General features: G+C 42.4%; 1 protein-coding gene across 4 annotated transcripts in view; it reads left to right on the top strand.

Annotated features, from left to right (window-relative positions):
- mdn1 (midasin AAA ATPase 1) overlaps positions 1–25,563 on the top strand; it is a 305,960-nt gene that overhangs the window by 157,889 nt on the left and 122,508 nt on the right. For all 4 annotated transcript variants that reach the window (XM_077586594.1, XM_077586596.1, XM_077586595.1 and 1 more), the window contains 11 exons: positions 6,488–6,687; positions 7,403–7,623; positions 7,850–7,975; positions 11,864–11,990; positions 13,611–13,717; positions 13,795–13,928; positions 15,110–15,276; positions 15,344–15,464; positions 15,607–15,820; positions 25,054–25,294; positions 25,367–25,490. In XM_077586594.1, coding sequence (XP_077442720.1) covers positions 6,488–6,687; positions 7,403–7,623; positions 7,850–7,975; positions 11,864–11,990; positions 13,611–13,717; positions 13,795–13,928; positions 15,110–15,276; positions 15,344–15,464; positions 15,607–15,820; positions 25,054–25,294; positions 25,367–25,490 — 1,782 coding nt within the window. The remainder of the gene's footprint in view (positions 1–6,487; positions 6,688–7,402; positions 7,624–7,849; positions 7,976–11,863; positions 11,991–13,610; positions 13,718–13,794; positions 13,929–15,109; positions 15,277–15,343; positions 15,465–15,606; positions 15,821–25,053; positions 25,295–25,366; positions 25,491–25,563) is intronic.

Here is a 25,563-nt window from a genome sequence, read left to right as displayed (position 1 = left end):
GGCAAAAGACCTAAATAAGTGTAAGTTACGGACTTGTAATTTGGCATTCTGCTGTTGTGGATACAGGTCGCTTACCTCTCGCTTACCTCTCACTGTCTTTCACTTACCTTACTTCAGTCAGCTAGTAGGAGGCAGATCACCACCCAAACATCTTTTCATATTACCGCAGAAGGGAATGTGTGTTATGTTACCGCGAGTTTAGATTTCTGATGGATGTGGGGAAAAAACTGTCCTTAAGCCTATTTGTCCGTGCTTTGTGGGACCTATAGCGTCTGCCAGAGGGCAGCAGCTGGAACAGATTGTGACCAGGGTGGTATGGGTCCCCTATGATGTTCTTGGCTCTGCTGAGGTAACGAGGGCTGGCAATGTCTTCCAGTGAGGGCAGAGAGCAGCCGACAATCCTCTGGGCAGTGTTAATCACTTTCTGCATGGCCTTTTTGTCTGCCGCCGTGCTTCCAGCGTACCACACTGTGATGCCGTACGCCAGGATGCTCTCTACAGTGGTTCTATAGAAGGTTATCAGAAGATTGGTGCCCAAGTTGTTCTTCCTAAGTACCCTGAGGAAATGGAGTCGTTTCTGAGCCTTCTTCACCACTGCCGTGATGTTTGTAGACCATGAGAGCTTATCCGTGACGTGGACCCCCAGGAATTTAAAGGACTGGACCCTGTCTACACATACTCCATTTATGAGGAGTGGGGCCAGATCTGTGCCGTGTTTGCGAAAATCCAGGATTATTTCTTTAGTTTTCGTGGTGTTCAGTGTGAGATTGTTCACCGAGCACCACGAAGACAATTTGTTGACCTCATCTCTGTAAGCCGACTCATCCCCTCCTGAGATGAGTCCGACCACAGTGGTGTCGTCAGCGAATTTGATGATGGCGTTAGACTGGTGGGTGGGTGTACAGTCGTATGTGTACAGGGAGTACTGAAGAGGACTCAGTACACAGCCTTGAGGGGAGCCAGTGCTTAGTGTAATGGAGGAAGAGAGGTGGGGACCAAGTCTAACAGTCTGTGGTCGGTTGGTCAAGAAGTTCTTTATCCAGCAGCAGATTGAAGAGGATAGTCCAAGGTGGGAGAGTTTGTCAGTCAGAATGTCCGGTTTTATGGTGTTGAAGGCTGAGCTATAGTCAATGAAGAGCATCCTAACGTAGTTCCCATGGTGTTCCAGGTGGCTCAGTGCTGTATGAAGAGCAATGGCAATAGCATCATCAGTGGACCTGTTTGCTCTATAAGCAAACTGGTGAGGGTCAATTGAGGGAGGGATTGTATTCCTGATATGGCGGGCTACCAACTTTTCAAAGCACTTCATGATCACAGGCGTGAGGGCAACAGGCCTATAATCATTCATGCTGCCAATGGTTGGCTTTTTGGGGACAGGGATGATGGTGGCAGATTTCAGACAAGATGGAATGATGGATTGTTGCAGGGAACAATTGAAAATGTTTGTGAAGACTCCAGTCAGCTGGTCAGCACAGGCTTTGAGCACCTTCCCAGGTACTCCGTCTGGGCCAGCAGCCTTCCTGGTGTTCACAGACCGCATTACCAGTCTCACTTCCTGTTCCCGGAACGTCAGTCTATTGCTGCAGGGTGGTGGTGGGGGTGTTGAGACTGGGTCTGATTTGTCAGTCTCAAAGTGGGCAGGGAAACGGTTCAATTTCTCCGCTAGTGAGGCATCTGCATAAACAGACATATTATTGTTATTGTAGTTGGTAATATGTCGTATTCCTTGCCACATCTTCTTTGGGTTATTTTCTGTGAAGTGCTCCTCAATTTTTTAGGTATATGCTGCCTTGGCCTTTTTAATGCCTCTTTTCAGCTCAGTTCTGGCAGCTCTATATTTTATCTTGTCCCCTGATCTAAAGGCGCAGTTACGGCATTTGATGAGTGCCTGTGTCTCATTGGTCATCCAGGGTTTTTGGTTAGGAAAAACCCGTATTCGTTTATCTATAGTGACGTTGTCAATGCAGTTTTTTATTTAAGAAAGTACAGAGTCCGTGTAGTCCTGGAGGTTGTCGTGTACAAAAAGTTCCCAGTTGGTGCGGGAAAAACAGTCCTGCAGCTGAGAGTGTGTCGCCGGGCCAAGTTTTTATTATCTTTATTTGTGGCGTTGTTTGCCTCCGGAGTGGAGTGTAAGCGGGGGTGAGAGATAGGCAGAGGTGATCTGATCCAGCTAGGTGAGGGAGGGAAGTGGCTTTATAAGCATGTTTGATGTTAGAATAGACATGGTCAAGAGTTTTCTCTCCTCTAGTATTACAATTTACGTATTGAATAAACTTAGGTAAAACAGTCTTTAAACACGCCTTGTTGAAATCACCAACGACAATAAAAACTCCATCGGGGTGGTCAAGCTGTTGTTTGTTTACCGCCGTTAGCAGGAGGTTAAGTGCCGTGTTAACGTTAGCATTCGGAGGTATATAGATAGCCATTACTATGACGACAGTTAGCTCTCTCGGTAGATAATAGGGCCTACACCGTATTGCCAATAACTCTAAATCCGGGGAACAGTGAGTGTCAATGATCCTACTGTCACAACACCATTCATTATGTATATACATGCACAGTCCTCCTCCCTTGCTTTTGCCTGTTAATTCTTTTGAACGGTCGTTCCGAAAAAGCGTTCGGCTAGCTAGCGATACCGCAGCGTCGGGGATATGCGGGTGTAGCCACGTTTCTGTGATGATAATAATATTACAGTTTCTAACAAAGCTGTTGGTAGCAATACGAAGTTCCAACTCATCCATTTTGTGGGTGATGGATCGGGCGTTGGTCAAAAAGATACTAGGAAGCGGTGCTCGGTGTGGTTGTTGTTTCAGCTTAGCAGCAAGGCCCGCCCGGCATCCACACTTCTGTTTTCTGTCCCTTCGCCGCCTTCGACGTGCTTTTGGTGGGCTGGCTAGCCACGGAGATCCCGGAGAGTTTGTTGAGAAATCGGATGTATCGCATATCCTTCGGATAGTGATTAAATCCTGGCGACTGTAAGATAACGAACGACACCGAACTGGAGAGCATAAAGCCGCAGCGTCAGTGCGCACCGCCATCTTGCATTCATGTATATACATGCATATACATACATATACATACCTATACATACATTCATATACATACATACACATACATACACATGCATACACATGCATACACATGCATACACATGCAACACATGCATGCACATACATACACATATGCTGAAGAGAGAGATAAGGAAGGGAAAGACCATCTACAGGAGGAAGCTAGAGAACCAACTCCAGAGAGGCAACACCAAAGAGGTCTGGAGGAGCTTGAGGAGCATTTCGGGCCATGGAGGCAACAGTGAGAGAGACCCGGAGACAGGGAGTGAGCCAATGAACTTAATCAGTTCTTTAACAGATTCAGTCCTGAACAGACCACTCAGGTGAAAATCCAGGGTACAGACATTGAAATCGTGGAGAATTTTAAGTACCTGGGTGTTCACCTCAACAACAAACTAGACTGGTCCACAAACATTGATGCCCTGTATAAAAGGGGCCAGAGCCGCCTCTACCTACTGAGGAGTCTACGATCTTTTGGAGTGTGCAGGACACTGCTGAGGACTTTTTACGACACTGTGGTGGCATCTACAGTGTTTTATGCAGTGCTCTGTAGGGGATGCGGGAGCACGGAGAGGGACAGGAACAGGCTGAATATGCTGTTCAGGAGGGCCAGCTCTGTTCTGGGCTGTCCTTTGGAAGTGGGAGAGCGGAGGATGCTGACCAGGATGATGTCCATCATGGACAGCACCTCCCACCCCCTGCATGAGTCTGTGGAGTCCCTCCAAAGCTCTTTTAGCAATAGACTGCAGCACCCTCATTGCAGAAAGGAGCGCTTCCGTAGATCCTTCCTTCCATCAGCTGTCAGGCTCTTTGACAAAAATATGGCTGAGTGTTAAGACCTACCGTATGCATGCATATACATCTGTGTATGTATGTATATGTTCTTGTATGTGTATGTATGTATATGTGCTTATATGTGTATGTACACATATGTGTATATATATATAGATATATATACACGCTTATATATTTATTCATGTATCTATTTATTTATTAACTTATTACCTATCTATTTATGTCTAAAATGCCTTTCCTATTTCTGCATCCTCACCCTCTTGCTACTGTGACAACAAAATTTCCTGTATACGGCATGAATAGTTATCCCATACACATACATACATACATATACATACATATACGTACATATACGTACATATATGTACATATAGGTACATATACGTACACATACGTACACATACATACATACACATGCATATACATACATATACCGTATTTTCACGACTATTCGGCGCATCGTATTTTTAGCCACAGTGTCAGTAACGAGTGCTATTTCTGTATTTTAAACACACAAAGCACGCACCGTTTTTAGACGCATATGTATTATATATGGATGAACATCGAAACGCAATAGCGCTGGCTACCGGAAGCAGCCTATTTCCGGGTTCCGGTGCCCAGTGACTGCTGGGAAATATAGTTCTTGCACGCTACACCCACACGCTAAAAACACGTTTTTAAAAAGGCAACGGAAGCAAAACTGAGTTCGGTTGTACTTTATTTAGACATTTTACAACTTACTCAGGTCATCATCACCCACAAATCCATCAAAGTCCTCATTTTCTGTGTCCGAATTAAACAATTGCCCAAATGAGTCTTCCAAAACGCCGGGTCCAGCGTTTGTAGTTCTCAAGCCTCCGGGAATGACGGCAAGCTCAGAGTTAATAAATATAATATAAATATAGTTTGCAGTCTACCTTTGAATGCTCCGTTGACGCCAACATCTAGCGGCAGGATTTCTTTTGTAAATACAGCCGAAATGATCATACTGGGTGTATTGAAGAACTGGGTGTATTAAGAACTTGATATCCCAGCAGTCACTGCGCAGTACTTTATCTACGGGAACTAGTAGAGTCTGGGGCTGCTTGGCGTAGTTGTGTATATATATATATAGTTCACAGTCTAGCTTTGAATGCTCTGTTGACGCCAACATTTATTTTGTAAATATAGCCGAAATGATGGCGAGCACCAAATTAGTGTGCTCGCGCGACATCATACTGGGTGTATTGAAGAACTGGGTGTATTAAGAACTCGATATCCCAGCAGTCACTGCACAGTACTTTATCTACGGGAAATAGTAGAGTCGGGGGCTGCTTGCCGTAGTTGTCCTATCGACTGATTTATATGATTTTATCGTGATAACAATTTTCGTATTGGTCCATATATAAAGCCCACTGGATTATAAGGCGCCCTGTCTATTTTGGAGAAAATTTTAGACTTTTATGTGCGCCTTATAGTCGTGAAAATATGGTACATTCATACACATATATATACATATATATATATATATATATACATACATATATACACATACATACACATACATACACATACATACACATAGATACACACACATACACACACATACACACATACATACACATACATACATATACATACATGTCTGTATGTATGTACAATAATACCTCGATGTACGAGTGCCCCGACATACGAGCAATTTGAGGACCATTACTAAAATATTAAGGACGTTGACGAATTAGTTTGTTCATGTGCACCAAAACCGATCTTGAGTAAATGCAACGCTCGGCAATACATGAGTAATTCAACGAGAAGACAGCCAAGGAGGGAGCAGCATGCAACAGCATGGATAAGAAAAAACGGGGGAGAAACGAACTTTCCGACTTAGTGGAAAACATCCCAAATGAACTCTCAACGGAGCATGAGTAAATTCAACGCTCGTCAATACACGAGAAATTCAACGAGAAGTCAGCCGAGGAAGGAAGCAGGCATCATCGCAACAGCACAAATCAGAAAAAAACGGTGGAGAATCAAACATTAATTACGTAATTAAAAATGGTCTAAGTCAATCGTCTTTCTATAGTTTTTTTCTTCTTCCCCAAAACCAGCACTGCAGAAGCAGGTAAGAACCAGTAGTGACTTATACAATGGGTGTAAAATTACATTTCAAAGAAATCATAAAACGTTATGCTTGTTGTTGATTAATGTTGTTGTTTGAATTATTAAATGTGTTCATGTTTGTGTGCTATCTTTACGTTGCCTCTTGGTAGATTTCTCTTTTTCCCATGCGTTTTAACATGGGTTTGTATATATGCCTGATTTTCAATTTGTGACATTAATAAATAATTTTATGATCATTTACTCTCATTTTTCTGTGCTTCTCACATCTTTCTTACCAAAAAAACAATTTTAAAGGGTTAAGTTGGTATATGCGTCAGGACCGTGGAACGTATGAGAGAATTTACATATAAACCTAAGAAATTTACCCAAAAAGTTTTGGAACCAATTAATTTCGTAAGGAGAGGTATGACTGTATATATATGCATGTGTATATGTATTTATATGTGTGTGTACCACCGGAAAGCGGTGAGATTTGTTTTGAAAGGTGTCTCATTTTCTAAGAATGTCCTGTACTTTTTTTCCAGATCGCCCAGCAAGTGATTGACCAGCAGCTGTCTATTCTAAACATCCCAAACTGCAACACCGGTTTACTCTGTGCCGGTATTTGGCCTGACAGGATCCCGTCTGCATTGCTCTGTTCAGAGGATTCCTGCTTCTCTGCAGTCCTTCGAGATGGGCAGGTGTTATTATTTTGCTTCAACACCCTCAGTTTACAAGGAAAACGGTAAGAATCCTTTGCTAGCAAATCCCAACAATCTTTGGTATACAGTAGTACCTTGACAAAAGGAGTGGCCCGACATACGAGCAATTCGAGAAACGAGTAAAATTTCGGGCAAATATTTATCTTGAGATACGAGACAAATTTTGATATACGAGCAGACAGCGGACGCGAGATGCTGCTCATAAGAACATCATGGGTACCGTCTCTCTCCCCGCAACTGCCTCGTGTAATGTCTCTGGTCGCAACTCCCTCTCTGTAGTGTCTCTGCGAGCACTGGGCGGAGCGTTGCATTTTTTCAGTTTTTTTTCCCCGTTAGTCAGTGCGAATGGCGTATATACTACTTCTCGTTGGCAAGTGGTCGTGCGTTATCCTAACTTCGCCAAAAACATAGTGCAAACCCAAATCTACAGAAGACAAAACTTGGAATACAAAGACATGGCTTGGAATGGACATGAACAATGAAAAATCGCAAGGGCAGGACATACTAGGGCAGACGTGGAAAAAAGTGCAACAAAACATGACAACGGGTATCTGGGCATGAGGGTAGTAACGAGTGCACGGTGTGCATTGTATGCTGTCACCCGTGGTAAGCATCCTCTCCTGGCGGCATTGGGAGGAAGGTTTCGATGGCATGCATGACCGCGAATAGGTAGTGGTCCACTTGGTTTTCATCATTGTTCTTACTCATTATATGACTAATACAAGTTATCTTTTAAAGGAACTACCCACTGAGTCTGAGTGACCTGCATAGGGCACTTCGAAGCAGTGGTTTCCATGGAAGCATGGTCTTTGATGCAGAGGAAAATCTTGAGCAAGAAGATGTACTAAAGATGATGCCAGTGGCAGTCAGACTTGTTACTGAAACTGCCTCTCATGGAGACTGGATTTTGCGTAGTTGTTGGCTGGCACATTTGAGAAAGAGCTACAAATATGCCCCTGGTTTGTTAAATTTCTGAGCAATACTAGCGGTCCAAAAACTGCATAGTTAAATTACTGTTACATATATTTGTGATTGTCAATGAATTAATCGTTTCTATTTGTGCTCTACCACTGCCTTTTTTCACTATTAAGCATTTGTTAAGTAGGTGCTGATTTGAAAGGAGATATTAATTTTCTCCTGTTACAAACTACACCTGATCTTGGACATCATTTTCTGGTTTTGCAGATTTGGCTTTGGTTCAGGTGGAAGCAGGAAATAGAGCACTAAAGGCTGTTTTCAGTGGTCCTCTTGCTGCTCAGGGCAAATCCCTTGCTGAGCTGCTGCAACCAGAAAACTTCAGCAAGCTTCAAGGTCAAGTCAAAAAAGTTCTCCACATTCTCTAATGGGGTCTTTTGTTTTACCGAAATGAATGCGTAATTGGCAGATCAGAGATGCACGTAATATGACCGGCTCATCTTAACCCTAAGATTGGAGATCATATTAACGTTTAACACTTAACACCATAAACATGCCTGCAATCACAAATGTCAGCACCATTCAAGTGAGGTGTGTGAAGAATTATAATCAAAGAAGAAAATGAATGTAGTCTACATAACCCACTAATTCTCGTTCACTATTGTTTGGGTTTCATCCGATACTGTTTACAAGGCAATCCCTATTTATATTTGAAACCCAATTTTAGCGCAATTCAAAGTAGGCCTGGCGATATGACGAAAATTAACACAATAAAAACAAGTTACCGGTCAAAATTGGTAATCTTTAATATCTATCACATATTTTTCTTAAATATTTGAAGCTTCAAACTTCTGTGAATAAGTAAGTAAATTACTTTCCTCATTATTCAATTATGAAAGTAACTACGTTACTTTACTCTATAAGAAAAGAGAATATAAAATTTGATGATTTTAAAAAGTATTTCTATTGTTCTGTTGTGCAATAAAGATAAGAACTCCCTCCTTACACTTGGAAACGTATAGAATAATCAAAACTGTAGACATTTTGACAGGCGTCTCTATTTCTATGAATTGCTTCCAAAACAAAAGTTGTTGTGCAATATGAAATTGAAAAAAATAATCAACTGAAGACATCATCATTGACAATCAGACGACTTTCAGCCTCAAAAAAAGATACAATGCAAATCTCTCATCTTATCCCATTTTCTGACCTGCTTTATCCTCATTCCCGTTTTTAAAAAGGGGGACCGGAGGTTTTGTTCCAATTACCGGGGAATCACACTCCTCAGCCTCCCGGGAAGGTCTATTCTGGGGTACTGGTGAGGAGGGTCCGACGGGAGGTGGGATCTCGGATTCAGGAGGAGCAGTCTGGTTTTCGTCCTGGCTGTGGAACAGTGGATCAGCTCTACACCGTCAGCAGGCTCCTTGGGGGGGTCATGGGAGTTCGCCCAACCAGTCTTCATGTGCTTTGTGGATTTGTAGAAGGCGTTCGGCCGTCTCCCCCTCTTGTGGGGACTACTCCGTGAGTATGGGGTTCCGGGACGCCTGTTACGCGGGGTCCGGTCCCTTTATGACCAGTGTCAGAGTCTGGTCCACGTAGCCGGCAGTAAGTCGGATCCGTTTCCAGTGGGGGTAGGACTGCCCTATGTCACCGACTCTGTTCATTACTTTTCTTGACAGAATATCTAGGCGTAGCTGTGGCGTTGAGGGGGTCCGGTTTGGTGGGCTCTGTATTGCATCCCTGCTTTTTGCAAATGTTGTTCTGTTGGCTTCATCAGGCCGTGATCTCCAACTCTCGCTGGAACGATTTGCAACCGGGTGTAAAGCGGTCGGGATGAAAATCAGCACCTCCAAATCTGAGACCATGGTCCTCAGTCGGAAAAAGGTGGTATGCCCTCTCCGTAACAGGGACCAGGTCCTTCCCCAGGTGGAGTAGTTTAAGTATTTTGGTGTCTTGTCCACGAGTGAGGGAAGAATGGAGCGGGAGATCGACAGGCGGATCGGTGCGGCGTCGGCAGTGATGCGGTCTCTGCACCGGTCTGTCGTAGTGAAGAAGGGGCTGAGCCAAAAGGCGAAGCTCTCTATTTACCGTTCGGTCTACGTTCCCACCCTCATCTATGGTCACGAGCTGTGGGTCGTGACCAAAAGAACAAGATCCCGGATACAAGCGGCTGAAATGAGTTTCCTCCGCAGGATGTCCGGACTCTCCCTTAGAGTTAAGGTGAGAAGCTCAGTCAACCGGGAGGGGCTCAAAGTAGAGCCGCTGCTCCTCCGGATCGAGAGGAGTCAGATGAGTTGGCCCAGGCATCTGATCAGGATGCCCCATGGACGCCTCCCTCGGGAGGTGTTCCGGGCACGTCCCACTGGGAGGAGGCCACGGGCCTGATCTTGGACACACTGGGGAAACTCCTGGCTGGCCCAGGAACGCCTTGGGATACTCCCGGGAGAGCTGGATGAAGTGGCTGGGGAGAGGGAAGTCTGGGCCTCCCTGCTGAATCTGCTGCCCCCGCGATCCAACTTTGGATAACACGGAAGAAAATGAGATGAGATGGGTTAAAAAGCTTTGAGGAACATTTCAATAAGGCTGCTGTTTGTGCACATGTATTTAGGAGGCATTTTAAAGTTAAAAAAAGAAAGAAAATATTGGGAGACTTCACTTTGTTCTTTGCGTGGATTACCTCGGTGTTATTCTGCATCCAAATTGCTCGTATTGGCTGTGTCATAGTCCTTTTGCTTTCATGCTCTGTGTTAGCCAATCTGAAGCTAACATTGGCCTGGGATTAGCGTTCACATTGAATTGTAGGTATAAATGTAAGCGTGAATGGTTGTCCGTCTCCCTGTGTCTAGTGTTTTGGCTAGCCACCAATTAGGGGTGTCCTCGCCTCGTGTCTATATTTGGCTGGGATAGGCTCCAGCACTCCCTGCAGCCCTTGTGAGGATAAGCGGTCCGTAAAATGAAGGAATGAACAAGTAATTTTGGGCCTGCAAATTTCCTTATACAGTGGTACCTCGTCATACGACCGCTCGTCATACAAAATTCTCGTCTTACGGTGGAAATTTCGATCGAATAATTCGCCCTTCATGCGATCAAAATTTCGTGATGTGACCAAGCCAGGTCTTTTTTGCATATCTTTCGTGTATAGCAATATTTACGAGCACGGAACGATTAATTCAGACGAGTTTCTCATACGACCAGGAAACGCACAACGCGCGGGCAAAAAGAGGGCTTTCTGGGTAATGAAGTATACTCGTGCACACAACACCCATAGGCAATGGCAACCTTTCTCAGAATAAAACTTCATTACCCACAATCAATATGTGGGTAAGCTCAACTATTGTATTTCCTGTTATTCTTTCTAAGGAAAGAAGCTCCCGCGATCGTTCTTTAAAGACTATTTCTCGTTGGCAAGTGGTCGTGTGTTATCCTATTGTGAGGACATTTGTGTGCATCATTTTGGGAATATTTTGAAGGCAATACAACAGCAAACAGTCCATCGATAGCGAACGTGAGGGTGGAGGCGTGGCAAACCGCCAACCCGGAAAACGAAGGTAACAAAAGATTACAACAAAATTAGAATTCAGTTTTGTGTAAAGTTACATTAAATGTATGTTTGAGTGTCTGTATATATTAATCCAAGTTAATTTAAATTTGTTTGTTCCGTTTACGAGTGCGTTGTCGTGGAAAAAAAACGAACCCCACGCCCCCAAACGTCTCTGTCTCCCGTCGGCGAAATCTGCCCAATTTTAGTTAGATTAAACACATTCTATTACTATTAAACCACTAGTTATGTGTTACTTTGTTAATAGATGGTGAATTAGAATAAATAAAACATTTTTTCCAATCCAATATCCTGTTTTTGGTGTTTTTTCAGAGGGCTGGAACAAATTAATTTGTTTTCCATTCATTTCAATGGAAAACGTCCGCTCGAGTTACGAGAATCTCGTCATACGAGCTCAGTTCCGGAACGGATTAAGCTCGTATCTCGAGGTACCACTGTATTCGTTTGTATATTTTTGCCGGTTTGATTTAAAAAAAAAAAATCTTTCCCAATGTTTTTGTTTCACATAATTCATACAAAAAGGGTCTCAGGGGTAGTATTGGAGATGTTAGAACGGGTTGGAACCGAGTAAAACATGAACATGGAAAATGCATTTCGACTAATGAAAAATCCGAGTTACAAACCACTTTTGAAACAAATTAATTTCGCAAGTAGAGGTACCACTGTATGTATGTGTATGTTCTTTTTATTTCTAACTTTTTGACCATTTTTTTGTATCTCTTCAGATGAGTACAGGATTCTTATAGATATGCGCTGGAATAAGCAGTACATGGACATTTTAGCCAACAAGTGTAATTTTGAAGATAAAAACAGATATGAGTCTCTGGAAGCGCTGAATGCCGTTTCCAACAGGTGGATCTTTGTATTTTATGCATACATCATATAGTGAACAAAATGGAGTTGGCATGCATATACCGTAATTACTCGAATATAACGCGCACTCGAAAATAACATGCAGGTAATTTTGGGCCAAAAATATCTGGAAAAACGCAGTAATCGAATATAGTGCGCACCTAAAATTTCCCGCTGACGAAAATCAGAAATCTTACAATTTTTTCTCCGTTTCACGATTGTTTTGTTCAAACAAATTTATTCATTAGAATCCTTCAAATGAAGAGTTCCTCTCTCTCTTTGTCTGTCCTCTTGTTATGATCGCGCCGCGTCGCTGGGTCGTCGCAGCGCGATCGGGGGCATCTGTTACGGTCGCGCCGCGTTGTGCGACGCGACCGTGGATGTAGGTAGACCCGAATGCAGGAAGCAGGAGAGGACGAGGCATTCAGCGTGATACGGAGTCCTTTAATGAATCAACCAAGGCGTGGAAACAAACGTGGCCGTATGCGGCGCGCATACGGACAGAGGCAACAGAATAACGACAGCTAGCGACCGCTAGCAACCGCTAACAACAGTCAATGATAGTCAACGATAGTGAACGATCCGGCGACGTGTGATGACGCGTCGCTACTTAAATACAGGAAACGAAAGCGATCAATGGATTGCCTACAGCCGGTATGCGTCAACTTCCTCTTCCTCCCACAACACATCATCCGATTGGCTTTACGAGATGACGTAAAATCCGTGCGTCGGCTGTACGAGATGACGTAAAATCCGTGCGTCAAAGTGAGTTTGACAATGCTTTTTTCGATCGAAAATTTGTAATTTATTTTAGTTATTGATTATAACACGCACCCCCAACTATTGGAATTAATTATATAGCAAAAATCTGCGTGTTATATTCGAGTAATTACGGTACTACAATTCCAATGTGTACGTCTTTCAGTTATGAATCTTTGAATTAATAATCCCAACAATAACATCCATCAATAGAGTATTACACAAAAGATGGGGTCAATTTTAATTATTTGCATTTGAGATATTGTACATGACTTAGTGGATTTATATTCCCAGGCAATGTGCAAAAGCAAATAAGTGCAACCTTTACTCTAAAATAAGTAGCTTTTTTAAGAATATTAATTATTTCATTTCCAACTTCTTTTTTTAATTTAACCATTGTCCATCTGTAGATCCAAGTTGCAGAGTTGACTTTGTGTTTAATGAATGTTGTATTTTTACGCTAATAGGGCTGACCAACTTTCCCTGTTCCTCCGCGTAGCACATTGCTTCCAGTTTGAACTGTGCCTCTTATCTCTTTGCAGGTGGCATTTTCGGGGGTCAACCCGATATTGTTTTGCAAAATCCATACCTAAATAAGTTCCTATTGGTACTTTGTATTTTATTGCACCCCCTTTCACGCCAGACCTTTTCTTTTGTATTTAGTGTCGGCAAGAAATCCACCCAGATTGGCACGTGATCAAAGTCATACAGCGACATATACAGAATTTTGAATTTAGTGCTTACACAAGGCACACTGACTGATTGGGTGCCCTGTCCATTTTTGAGAAAAGATGAAAATACAGTACATTCTACCTTGTCTTTTGTCACGTCCAAGTTTTATTCGTTTTTACGTTTTTGCAGAATTGCTCTCTTGATGGACAGGGAAGAGAGAGCAGTCATTTGTACCTATGCTGCCAACATGTCTGTTCAGAATTGTGCTCTCAGAATAGCCACCGACTTCTTCAAAGGTCTGCACAAATTATTTTTATATCTTTTTAAGACTGTGTCAAAAATGGAAAGTCCATGTGTTTTTCTTCTGATACAGGGAATGTGGACATTGGTGTTCTGGCCCATCCAGTATTGATACACCTACACACTTTCTTTCATCTTTGGGATTCCTTCATGCTGCAGGCTGTGCTCAGAGGGAAGCCTTATCTCCCAGACCATGTTATGTTTGAGGTCAACTAGTCCTTTCTAATAATAGTTAAAAAACTGCTAGGAGTCCTCGAGTTACGAACAAGTTTCATTAGACTTCTTTCTCTGGTCTTTTCACGATGTCAGGCTTCATCTCCATAGTATTTTTTTTAGGATCTTCTTTGGATTGGATAACTTTATTCATCCCGTAGTCGGGAAATTTCGTTGTCACAGTAGCAAGAGGGTGAGGATGCAGAAATAAGAAAGGCATTTTAGACATAAATAGATAGGTAATAAGTAAGTTAATAAATAAATACATGAATAAATATATAAATAAATAAGTGTGTTGCTGAAATATATACATATACACATACGTGTACATACCTATATATATATATATATATATATATATATATATATATATATATATATATATATATATATACATACATACATACACATACATCTATATAAGCACGTATATACATACATACACAGATGTACATGCATGCATACGGTAAGTCTTAACACTCAGCCATTTGTTTTGTTAAAGAGCCTGACAGCTGATGGGAGGAAGGATCTGCAGAAGTGCTCCTTTCTGCAATGAGGGTGCAGCAGTCTATTGCTGAAAGAGCTTCGGAGGGACTCCACAGACTCATGCAGGGGGTGGGAGGTCCTGTCCTTGATGGACATCATCCTGGTCAGCATCCTCCGCTCTCCTACTTCCTCCACAGAGTCCAAAGGACAGCCCAGAACAGAGCTGGCTCTCCTGACCAGCTTATTCAGTCTGTTCCTGTCCCTCTCCGTGCTCCCGCAGCCCCAACAGACCACTGCATAAAACACTGTAGATGCCACCACAGTGTCGTAAAAAGTCCCCCGCAGTGTCCTGCAAACTCCAAAGGACCGTAGACTCCTCAGTAGATAGAGGCGGCTCTGGGCTGAATAAGGCAAAGAAAACCCCGGGGCACAAGCACTGATGAGCATTATGTGCTGCATATGCAGAAACTATGGTGCACAAGCAAGAATTATGCACTAGCTAAACAAATTATGACGCTAGGGACTAAATGGGAGACCAGGTATGGGTCTCATGAAGTCAAAACGTTGTAGTTGAGCGCATCGTAACCCGTGGACTCCTTGGAGAATATCTAACTGCACAGGTTGACACAAGCTTTGAATTTATTTTAGCTTCCATCCCTTGGTAACCTTTAATGTACTTTTATATTTAGATCCGGCAGCTTATGCAGTGGCATGATCGTTTCTGGAATGCTTGCAAAATGATGCCAGCAGATACGCATGGGATCTCTGTGATGTCACTTCACTGGCAGTGGGTACAGAAGCACATAATCCTTCGTCTTCCCCTGTCCCTTTTGGGAAATGCAGATACCACATTAGAGTAAGTCTAATATATAAATTGTCCAATTTTCTTTATCATTATTTCCACAACTTTATATTTTTTCCAGTTGTTACCAGGAGCTCAAAGCAGTTGCTGGAACCATTCAAACCCTTCTGTCTTCACCATTGTCTGTGGCTGCAAATCTAAAAAGCATTCAAAGAGTATTGGGAAGATCTTTACCTTTCAAGGTTAGAAGCAACCAAATTCAACCATGTTTACCCTAATTACTGCCTTTTTTATGTAGTATGTTTTGTTCAAATAGATTGAAACTCATGTTTAGGTAAAACAAGAAAATATACCTTGAAAATCAACATCCTTTATGTTCTCTAGTTGGAGACTGTTGCAAAGTGTGCGTCCCAGCTTGGGGTTTTGAGCAAAGTCCTGGATGTGAAAGAGCTCAGATTTGATCACACACTCTCTTCTTGGAGACGGGAGGTACTCTGTCTGCAAGTGGCTGGACTTCGTATGGACATTAAGGAAAGCCTTCTTGAAGCTTTGGGACTTCTTCTGTTGGCAAATAACCAGCTGGATACACCGCAATCTGGTAAGATTTTGTTTTTGGGGCAAGTCAAGGTATTGGTGACATGTCTGCTTAGAATAAATAAGAATCTACAAGATCTTACAAAAGTGAGTACACTGCCCTCATTTCTGCATTTATTTTATATTATCATGGGACAACAATGAAGAAATGACACTGATACAATGTAGTCACTGTAGATCTTGGATTATATGTATCTTCTGCACTTTTGTCCAGCTCCAGATTTCCAGCGGCATCGAGGTGTTGCTCTTTCTGCTGCGTATTGTTCACAGCTGATCCCATGTGTATGACAGCAAAGGCATGCCTGAATGGTTCCAAAAAAGCACTAGCAGAAAGAAACCAAGCTAATAGAACAAAGACATTTTGTAAAAACAAAGTATAAAGTACAAAGTAAAGTACAAAGGAAGGTATTAAAAATATTAAAATGTAATAAAAAAAAGAGAAAGGCTTTAATACAAAAACGAATAAGAGCGAACAGAGCTACTGCCACTGGCTGCCGCCTGACAGCGCCATCTTGGGGGGAAAAATACACAATCACATAACTCTTAATACACCAATGAATGTGTGAAATGCTGCCCAAAAATTGAGTACAGCTCAAGGAAAAATTTCAAAACTGGGCCCAAAACATCAATATTTTTCCTCCACTGCCTTAACCCTAGTTTGGAGTTCACCAAAGCTTCACTAGTCGCTGAGACCTTACGCTCCTCAACAATCCGTTTGAGGATACCTCACAGATGCTCAATAGGTTTTAGGTTTGGGGACATGCTGTGCCAGTCCATCCCCTTCACCCTCAGTTGTTGTTCACCCAATAGACAGGCAGCAGGGTCTTTGTTCTTGTTTTTTTAAAGCATGAAGACAGTGAAACTTCTAGATTAAGGCTGTCCTTACCATGAAGCCAACAGCATTTCCAGAGGTGATGGTGATCCGCTTGTTCAGTTCATCTTTGAATAAGAATCTCCGTAAAGGCATCCTCTTCCAAAAAAGGCCAGTCTCATCCATGTTAAAAATGTACTCCAACCATTCTCTTGAAATAAGTGAGGGAACTCTTCCTCAACATAGCGTTTCACTGCCTCCCGGTCTGCCAAGGAGTCTTACTTACTCGCGACACTGGAAAGGGACTGGGGTTCATCTTTGTTTTCGTCAGGAACTAAGCCGTCGTAAAACGTCTTGGGTTTGGATCTGATCATGTTGGTATCCGGAGAAATCATCTCCCGATTGGGCATTCTCCACCTTGCGGATGATGTTATTCGTCGTGATTACCGAATGTTCACTTTTTCCTTCTTGATGTAACACATGGTAGTTTGATTTATGATGCTTTATATGACGCAGGACCTTTAAGAGGCATTTTCATCGCTGATTCAAAATCCTTAAAATGTTGGAAGAGGATAGGCATAGTCTTTCTGTGTGCGATGCGGAATATCGTAATGTAATTCGAAGAAAAGGCACGACTTTGTTTATACTATCGGCCCTTCATTCTACGGTGAAATTTCACTTCTTCTGCGCTGAGTGACCCATTTCACCGCCAAAGAAGTGGTGCCCTGACTTTTGAGATTTTAACATTAAAAAAATATGATGTACTGAAGCCGCGAATGTTGAAGTGGTGAAGGATCACAGGATGCTAATCCCTCGTTTTTTTTGTGGATAATTTAAACCAGACATGGCCACGGTAATCGAAAAAACACTAAGAAGGATCACCCCTATTAATACTACATGCAGTGGGGCAAATAAGTATTTAGTCAACCACCAATTGTGCAAGTTCTCCTACTTTAAAAGATTAGAGAGGCCTTTAATTATCAACATGGGTAAACCTCAACCATGAGAGACAGAATGTAGAAAAAAACCTGAAAATCACATTGTTTGATTTTTAAAGAATTTATTTCCAAATTAGACTGGAAAATAAGTATTTGGTCACGTACAAACAAGCAAGATTTCTGGCTGTCAAAGAGGTCTAACTTCTAACGAGGTCTCCACTCATTACCTGTATTAATAAAATCTGTTTTAACTCATTATGGGTATAAAAAACACCTGTCCACAACCTCAGTCTCTCACACTCCAAACTCCACTATGGCCAAGACCAAAGAGGTGTCGAAGGACACCAGAGACTAAAATGTAGACCTGTACCAGGCCGGTAAGACTGAATCTGCAATAGGTAAAACGCTTGGTGTAAAGAAATCAACTGTGGGGGCAATTATTAGAAAATGGAAGACATACAAGACCACTGATAATCTCCCTCGATCTGGGGTCCATGGAGGATCTCAACCCGTGGCGTCAGAATGATAACAAGAACGGTGAGCAAAAATCCCAGAGCCCCACGGAGGGACCTAGTGAATGACCTACAGAGATCTGAGACCACAGTAACAAAGGCTACTATCAGTAACACAATGCGGCGCAGGGGACTCAAATCCTGCACTGCCAGACGTGTCCCCCTGCTGAAGCCAGTACACATCCAGGCCCGCCTGCGGTTCACTAGATCCAGAAGAGGACTGGGAGAATGTGTTATGGTCAGATGAAACCAAAATATAACTTTTTGGTAGAAACAGGTTCTCGTGTTTGGAGGAGAAAGAATACTGAGTTGCATCCGTAGAACACCATACCCACTGTGAAGCATGGGGGTGGAAACATTATGCTTTGGGGCTGCGTTTCTGCAAAGGGACCAGGAGGACTGATCTGTGTAAAGGAATGAATGGGGCCATGTATCGAGAAATTTTGAGTGAAAATCTCCTACCATCAGCAAGGACATTGAAGATGAGAGACGTGGCTGGGTCTTTGAGCATGACAAAGATCCCAAACATACAGCCAGGACAACAGGAGTGGCTTCGTAAGAAGCATTTCAAGGTCCTGGAGTGGCCTAGCCAGTCTCCAGATCTCAACCCCATAGAAAATCTGTGAAGGGAGTTGAAAGTCTGTGTTGCCCAACGACAGCCCCAAAACATCACTGTTCTAGAGGAGATCTGCATGGAGGAATGGGCCAAAATACCAGCAAGTGTGTGAAAAGCTTGTGAAGAGTTACAGAAAATGTTTGGCCTTCGTTATTGCCAACAAAGGGGACATAAAGTATTGAGATTAACTTTTGGTATTGACCAAATACAGTGGTACCTCGAGATATGAGCTTAATGCGTTCCGAGACTGAGCTCGTATGTCGTTTTTCTCCTAACTCAAACGAACGTTTCCCATAGAAATGACCTAAAAAGAAATTAATTCGTTCCGACCCTCTTAAAAAACCCAAAAGAGGATATTGGATTGGAAAAACATTTGTATTTGTTCTAATTCGCCATCTATTAACAAAGTAACAAATAACTAGTGGTTTAATATTACTAAAATGTGTTTAATAGTACTGAAATAATACAGATTCGCAGGGGGGGAGAGAGAGACGGACAGAGAGGGGGGGACTTTTTCACGGCAACGCGCTCGTAACATAACATAAACATATTTAAATGAACTTGGATTATGATCCAGACACACTCAAAAATAAGTTTAATCTAACCTAACACTAAACTTAATTCTAATTTTGTTTGACATTTTGATACCTTTCTTCTCCCGGGTTGCTCTATTTGCCCCGCCTCCACACTGACTTTCAGTCAATATCGAGGGTTGTTTGAATTTGTATTCCCTTCAAAATATTCCCAAAATGATGCACACAAATGTCCTCACAATGGGATAACGCACGACAGCTTGCCAACGAGAAGTAGTATATACGCCATTCGCCCTGACTAACGGGGGAAAAAAACACTGAAAAAATGCAACTCCGCCCAGTGCTCGCAGAGACACTACAAAGAGGGAGTTGCGACCAGAGACATTACACGAGGGAGTTGCGGGGAGAGAGATGGTACCCATGATGTTCTTATGAGCAGCATCTCGCGTCCGCTGTCTGCTCGTATATCAAAATTTGTCTCGTATCTCAAAAATATCTGCTCAAAATTTTACTCGTATCTCAAAGTGCTGGTATGTCGGGGCACTCTTATGTCGAAGTACCACTCTACTAATTATCCACCATGATTTGCAAATACATTCTTTAAAAATCAATGTAATTTTCAGTTGTGCCACCCCCCCCCCCCACATTCTGTCTCTCATGGGTGAGGTTTACTCATGTTGACAATTACAGGCCTCTCTAATCTTTTCAAGTAGGATAACTTGCACAATTGGTGGTTGACTAAATTCTTATTGGCCTCACTGTACCATACTGCATGTCTTCGTGCCTATACAAGTACACAAGTACAATTTTCAAGAAGTGTATTTATTAATTATTACATATTACAGGCATATAAAAAGACTGCAATGTATTAATATCTAAATATAATCTATAAATTAAAAACTGAAAATAGTTCCTCTGCTTGATTTAAATAACTAAAAAAACTGGTTATTGGAGCATTAGTCCAAGTCCTCTTCGTCAGATTCAAGAGGCATTTTTCTTGTACAAATATTGCTGCTGTTGTCTTGACACTGTCAAGACGATTGGCAAATTCAATGGCTGCGACCACGTTGTCATCAGTCTCCTTCCGAGTCGCCCCATGCAGCGTGTTAACATTCTATTGTCATGCCAACTTCTCGTCAGTATCTACGGCGCAAATCCCTCATAATGCTGATTTTTTTTTTTTATTCCTCGGCGTCGAAGGCGGAGTGTCTTAGTCCACACGATAATTTGCAGTTCCCCGCCTCGGAAGATGCGAGCTCGGGCGGTGACCCGCAGCTGGTGTCCAACCAAAACCGGCACCACTTTGTGGAGGAACACGTTCAGTGCAACGTGCAGCACGGCAACCTGGGCGGAGAGACTAGCCGCTACATCTCGACCTCTTCACCATGCTGGTGGACCTCACGAGAATTTTTATTCATTTATTCGCAGCATACAGATCGTCACAACATGCATGCATCTTCAAAGGGGAAGTGTTCACTTCCCATGTGTTTTACTCTTAACCGCACAGCGGAGTCCATTAATATTAACATGGTTACTACCAGCTGAATTATGTATAAAGGACTGCCACAGTGTAGATTCATTTATGCCGCAATGGCGTGCTACCCCTTTAGCATATCAAGGAATGTCAATATTTGGGAGGCATTTTCAGCGGCGACTCTAAAAATACTCCGTAGCATACAGATCAGCACAACATGCGTCCATCTCCAGAGCGGAAGTGCGTTCACTTCTTGTGTCTCCCTTTTCAACCACACAGTGGAGCCCCTATTAACATACCGTAAAATCTCTATTTCAACGGCATGCCGTTCTATTTTTCAAACTTTCCCCCGTAGTGGCGATCAATTAGAGGGTGCCGCTCTATTTTTCGACTAGCTGGTCAAAATTTTGAGAACATGCGGTAAATTTTATGGATGAAAAGAGAAACCAGGTCTCTATATACATATTTATTTAACAAAAGGCACAAATACAAGGCAATTACTGGTAAGTAATTACAAATTCTCTGGTGAAAATCAAGTGACGCGTCGCTGTTGTAGCTGTCCTCGTCATTAACATCATCTTCCGCATCAGCGTCGAGTGTCTGAGTGAGTTCACGTTCATCGTCGCCAGCATTGGCTCGCGCTTGCTGGAGAAGTTGCAAACCAGTCTGAATCGGGCCGTCTGACCTGAAACAAGGGATCTGGCAATCCTTCGAGCCGTCGAGAGCGGTTGGTGCTCGCATGTTGCTGAATTTGGTGTAGCTCTTCTCGCCGTGCAAAATCCAGTTCTCGTAGAACTGTCGGACTTTGGCCTTGAATGGGGGCCTGTATACATTTGGTGCACCCTCCTGGAATCACGGCCACATCGATATGGAGCTTCTCCAATTGCTTCTTGGTGGCATCGCTAATGCGACAACAGTATGAATCCCAGGCAAGAAGGCGCTTGCCATCTGACCACCTTCTCAGGTTGAGAAAAACCTCTTTAACCGGCATGCCGCTCTTTTTTTCAAACTTTTCCCATAGTGACGTTCAATTAGAGGTGCCGTTCAATTAGAGGGTGCTGTTCAATTAGCGGTTTTACAGTAAACATTGTTCCTACTAGCTGAATTATGTACAAAAGAACGCCACAGTGTAGATTCATCTACGCCTTTTGCATATCAAGGAACGTCAATATTCAGGAGACATTTTCATCAGCGACTCATAAAATACTCAGCAGCATACAGATCACCACAACATGCGTGCATCTCCAGAGGGGAAGTGCGTTCACTTCCTGTGTCTCCCTTTTATCCGCACAGCGGAGCCTATATTAACATAAACTTGGTTCCTACCAGCTGATTTATGCACACAAAAAAGCCACAGTATAGATTCATTTATGACCCAATAGCGTGTTATGCCTTTACCATATGAAGGAACGTCAACATTTAGGTGGCATTTTCAATGGCGACTGAATTTTTTTTTTTTTTATCTGCACAGGTGACGTGCGTGATGCAAAATTCACTCGCAACAAAACATGAAATGGCCAGACGTAGTGCATCTAGGCACATTTTATGATTTTCTGCACACCCATTTTTCATCTATGGTATATGCTGCTTCTTCGGCGCTGAGCGAAGCGGTGTGCTGATTTCTGCCATTTTTTCATTTCTTCCAATTGCAAGTTTGAGCTTGGATTTTTACATCTTCATATTTGTTTGTACTTCAGAAAAAAATCTGCCATGTAGTGAAGCAGCGAAAGTTGAAGCCGCCTAGTGCCGAAGGATCACAGTACTCGCATTACATAAGGGGGAAATGCCCGTTTGTACCCAATTCGAGACTAATTTTCAGATTTTCACATTTGTTGGCAGCATTTACACATTAATTGCTGTGTTTTCAGTTATTTTGAAAATACAATAAATTTTTAGCATTATCCAAGGTCTACAGTCACTATTCTACATTGTACCAAAGTTACATTTCCTTAATGTTGTTCCATGAAAAGATAAAACAAAAAAATCAAATGAGAGGGTTTTACTCGCTTTTCTGCGATACTATATGTACCATATTTTCACACCTACAGGACGCACCGACTGAAAGGGCGCTGAATTAGTTGCGGGCCCAATTTCTGTTTTTTGCTCATAGAAAATGCGCTTCGGCTCAATGGACGCGCTGCAATGGTCGTGCTAGCATGATACATACGTTAGCATGCACGCTACCATATGTTTTAAAAAGGCAACAGGAGCAAAACTTTGATTTTCTTGACGTAATGTGTATTCGCAGTAATATAAGTTAAAACATTCAAAAATCTACAAATCATTCAAAGTCCTCATCTGCTGTATCCGACATAATTTCCTTCTGCAACTGACTCGTCTTACCTACACCAAGGAGACAATGTTTACTTAAGATAGGAGTCATACTGGGTAGCTCATTGCTCACTTCAGTTAGAACAGTGGTTCTTAAACTGGGTTCGATCGAACCCTAGTGGTTCGGTGAGTCAGTCTCAAGGGTTCGGTGGAGCCTCTGTCACGGAGGTCAAGACACATCCGACTCCTCATGTCTATTCACGGTAACATGCCCCGCTTCACCATCAATGGCTGCAGGTGATCATGTGACATCTGTCACCCTGTTTGAAGCCAAACAAATCAATCATTCACCAATCAGATTTTTCATAATTGCGGTAACTCAAAACATTCTAGTGTGGAATCCGAAACATGTGAAAGTAACTGCATAAGCTTGCATTTTCTGTAGACCAGGGGTGCTCAAACTCATTTTCTCTAAGATCTACTTTTTAAGCGCGATTTACATTTTTCCCACGTCCACTGTAAAAAATCAGTAGTCAGCAGACGCATATTGACACTGATTGACAGCTCGAGTTCTATATCAAATTTACTACAATTCAATAACTGGATCAAATCTTACTGCCGTGCGATCTACCAAGTTGAACTTGGCAATCGACAAGTAGCTCACAATTGACGCAGTGAGCACCGCGGCTGTAGACCATAATTTGCTCTTATTCTGAAATGTTCAACGAAGAGCGCTCTTCGCCGCTAACTGCACTCCGTGTAAGAAGTGAACTGGGGGACTTTTCCTCACACACAATCCCGTTCTTTGATGTTTTACTTTGTTTATAAATGCCTCACAAGCTAATGTTAGAAAGGACAACTTTTGGCTGTGAAGATTGCATTTTGGAGATGACTACCATTAGTTCATAGCAAGTTAAAGTCCTTAGTTCACTGTTTTCGCCTTTAGCCTCTATGTACAAATTTACGCTCCACAGTCTGTAATGTAGGCATGCTTGTATGCATGGAATTTTATTTTTGCATTGTTTTGATGACCAATACACATGTGAGCGGAACTTAAGCCTCTTCTGCATTTAATTTGTGAAGTTTAAACACACTTGTGTGCTGAGAGTATGCATAAATGGAACAATAAATAGATTTTTTGCAGATCGGATATAGCTTATTTTGCACCTCACAACAGAGTAACATCTACACCTCGAACAAACACATTAATGCCGCTTCAGCATCGAACAAATAAAATCAACTCTACGTTGCACGGTTTGGACAAATGTGGCGAGAGAATCTTAACATATACACACACACACATCCATAAATCACGCTTAAGGATTATAGATGACCGCCGAGGTCGAAGCCTCGTCACCACTTTGGAATGCAGAAGATTGTGCTGACATCTTGGTGCGCTTAAATTGTTTACGCCTTTCCCAACTCGATATGAAATCAGAACTCTTCTTTTTTGGCATAATTGGTGAAAAGTGGGTGGGCCGGTGGCACAAGTAGTTAGCACGTCGGCAGCGCAAGTGGTTAGGGTATCGACTTTATTAGGAATATAGATTACACAAAAAATTGAAACCCGCTCGCCTGTCAGCTATTGTCTCACATAAAAAAAAGATAAGGGGTGAGTGACCACTCCTTCCAGACTGGTTGTCAGAGTATCAATTCCCTTCCGGTCTCCAACAACACCACACAATTTGCAGAGACTTAATAAGCTTAAAAATACTGCAAACACAATCTTATCAGATAACAGCTGGGTTAGGCTCCAGCAAACCCCACAACCCTTTCGAGGATGGGTGGTATAGAAGATGAATGTTGTCTTTTTTTTTTTTTGTTATGGCGACATGTGCTCAGCATTTGCCAGTTACGGGTACTGGTGCAATCCTTGGTGTGAGCTGAGAAAAAGTGGAAAAAAAATTATACCAATTTTCAGTCAGAAATTATGGGTGCGCATTATACGCGGGTGCGCGTTATACTACAATAAATGGTATTTACCATAACAGAACAGGGGGCATTGTCTCAGAGAGGACACTATACATTTTTGAGACTTCTGACTTGTCTTTAATAATAACGACACTTCTATTCACCCACAAGCTGTCCTGGAGCGTTTGCTGTCATGTGTGAAGCAACAGCACCATCAAATGTCTTCCATTGGCCTCTTGGAGACACACAACATGTCTGAAGAGGATGAAACACAAGAAAGTTTGCCTCTGTCTCGACAAGAACTTCAGCGCTTAAGACACAGGGCTCAATTGTGGCCCCTGATGGAGGAAGTAGCTGTACTCAACCAGCTAAAGCTGAGCACAGATTTATTGCAACTGTCTTTTTCACATTGGTAAAATTTAACTAAAACTTTTGAAAAATCAAATATTTTCTTATATATATTTTTCCTCTAATTGCTTTACAGCGACCAAGAAGAACTAGACACCTTGCGTCTGGAAGTTAGCAGACATATTCGCTATACCCTTGAATGCACAACAGTGAATGTTAATCAACTTCGGCCACTATGGTTCCTGTTAAATAGTAAAAGGGTAAGTCAAGATTTTGGATTAGCTAAAGTGAATGTGGGCGCATGTTAAAGATATATAAGAATAGAAATACTGA

The sequence above is a fragment of the Stigmatopora argus genome, chromosome 19 (assembly GCF_051989625.1).
Source record: "Stigmatopora argus isolate UIUO_Sarg chromosome 19, RoL_Sarg_1.0, whole genome shotgun sequence".
Lineage (NCBI taxonomy): Eukaryota > Metazoa > Chordata > Actinopteri > Syngnathiformes > Syngnathidae > Stigmatopora > Stigmatopora argus.
This window is presented reverse-complemented; position numbering and strand designations above follow the sequence as displayed.